Below are 2305 nucleotides of genomic sequence, written 5' to 3'. Positions count from 1 at the left end.
AGAGTCTGTTTGTGAAACCACGCCCGCCTGTGCGTGCACACACACACGAACGCACAGACATGCGTGGAGCTCCCCGGGTGGCACACGTGTGTGTGTATGCGTGCGTGTGCGTGTGTGTGCGCGCACGGGCTCTCAACACGCCGAGGGGAGACACTGCACAACGGTTCACACGGGTGCTGCCTTCTCCCCTTTCCATAGGTCCACTTTAAAGCCTCTCTGTACCCCAGTCACCCCATCACCGAAAGCACGCTGCACATCCCCACTTACAGCTGGTCAGGCAGGAGAAAAGGAAAAGAGGGACCCAAAAAAAAAATAATCTCCAGGGAACCAAGAGCAGCCGTCCCCCCCCCCCACCCCCCAACCGTTGCCTGCAAAAGGAGGCAGAATATACTAATGGCTCTTTCTGGTCTGAAATCACTGGGCCCTGTCCAATGCGATCGTTTTGTCTTTACTTCTACAGGTACAGTATATGGAACTCATGGGAGACGAGGGAGGCAAACTTACACCAGATACCAAACGCTAGAGTTAGAGAAGGAATTTCATTTTAACAGATACTTAACCCGAAGACGACGTATTGAGATTGCAAACGCTCTCTGCCTTACTGAACGCCAGATTAAAATATGGTTTCAAAACAGGCGGATGAAATGGAAAAAGGAAAACAAATTCATAAATTCCACACAGCCCAGCAGCGAAGAAACAGAGGAAAAGTCAGGGGAGTAGAACCACGTTTAATAAACGCTACCAGGCCTTTCCTTAGCACTTACTATTGCTATTATTATTTACCTTGTGTTCCTTCTGCTACTAAAATCCTATCGGTTTGTCACAGTCTATTAATTCCCAAAAGGCTTGGTTAAAAGATGTACATTTGCAATCATCTGTGACTTTCTTTAATATATGTGGAAGTCCTAGCATTCGAGCTACAGGCATGTATGTATATAACCACCCTTCCAAAGCATAGATGGCGTTGCTTAAAGTATTAGAGAAACGGCCCAGATTTTGAAATATTTGAGGTGAGCATCTGTGTATGGGTGAGTGTCCCTGGTGTGCCTGTATGAGAAGATATAAGCGAGTGGTTTTGGTTCTTTTTTTTTTTTTTTTTTTAATTAGGAATGTTCATATTGTAGAAATACGAGAGATTTTAGAAAATCTTGAGTTTATGTTTTTGCTAACTCCCGCTACGTCGGGCCATCTCGTTATGCTGTGTTTGGGAGCTTATGGTCTGCAGGGGAGAAAAAAAAACCTTCTACGCATGTATAAAATATTTAAATAGCAAAAAGAAGAAAGATCCTTTTAAAAAGTCGTTGTATAAAACCCTGGGTATAAACTTGCAGTTAAAGCGAAGATGAATTGCAGGGAGATTTTTAAAATGCCGCTAAACTGCCTAATCTGCACTACTAGTATTTAAGTAAAAACTCGGCGTTAAACTTCAGGGGAAGCGAGGGAAGAGGTTTCGAAGCAGGCGAATTTCTGTGGTTCGCGTTGAGCTTACACTGAGGTTTCCGTGAGCTCAGCTCTACACTGAAGGGGCTTTGAATTATGGACTACATTTCTTGGGGCTTCGTGGGCTTGGGTCGATCTTTCTTTTTCTTTCTTTTTTATTTTTTCTTTCTTTTTTTTTGGTTTTGTTTTATTAAAAGGAAAGTGTCTGTCAGATTAACTCGGGGATCTTCTTCTTTCCCGCTTTTGTGGTATCTTAGTTCACATTCGTATTTCATAGCACTGGAAAAAATAAATAGATACTCTAAAGAAAAGCAGCTGCCATAAAATGCTTCCACTTCGACTTCTGTATAAGTAAAAGAAGCGCAGCGAAAATATTGATTAATATATACATTATATATCTCTGTATTATATTGTATGTGTGTAAGTGTGCATGTGAAGCTGCGTACAAATACACTTGTATACGCATCAAGGCTCTTTTGTTTGGAAGGCAGCGCGATTTGGGCTACCGCCCTAAATATTTTAAAAGCCAAATCTAGAAAATACTAATGCAAAATGGCTACCGCTGCATTTAGAGTTGTTTGGTGGTTTGTTTCTTTGTTTTGTTGTTTTGTTTTTTTTTTGTGTGGTGTTTTTTTTTTTTTAATGGAAACTTGGTTGAAGTCTCCTTTCAAAATTCTGTTGCTTGCTCAAATGCAGATATTATTGGCATTTTTTATCTTACATAGGCCCCTGCCATTTCACATCGGCAGGACCCGGGTCCCTCTCGAAACCTCTGGCACGGGAAAAAGGGAGGGGGGCGCAAAAAAATAATCTAAATTTATAGAGAAGGGACATAAGCGTTGCCAGCGTCCGAGGATGGATCATG

The 2305-nt window shown here is 42.0% G+C and overlaps 1 protein-coding gene across 1 annotated transcript; it reads left to right on the top strand.

Annotated features, from left to right (window-relative positions):
- Positions 1–393: 393 nt before the first annotated feature.
- On the top strand, positions 394–748 carry LOC104169167 (homeobox protein Hox-A7-like). The gene has a single exon (XM_009709999.1). It carries the CDS (start codon positions 394–396, stop codon positions 718–720), a length of 327 nt encoding a protein of 108 aa, XP_009708301.1. The 3' UTR covers positions 721–748.
- The last annotated feature ends 1557 nt before the right edge of the window (positions 749–2305 follow it).

Source organism: Cariama cristata, unplaced genomic scaffold (genome assembly GCF_000690535.1).
Source record: "Cariama cristata isolate BGI_N322 unplaced genomic scaffold, ASM69053v1 scaffold26901, whole genome shotgun sequence".
Classification (NCBI taxonomy): domain Eukaryota; kingdom Metazoa; phylum Chordata; class Aves; order Cariamiformes; family Cariamidae; genus Cariama; species Cariama cristata.
Note: the sequence above shows the minus strand (reverse complement) of the source record. Positions and strands in the feature narration are given on the sequence as shown.

Excerpts from the sequence above, each read along its gene's own strand:
- LOC104169167 (XM_009709999.1), top strand. The coding sequence starts at position 394 with ATGGCTCTTTCTGGTCTGAAATCACTGGGCCCTGTCCAATGCGATCGT.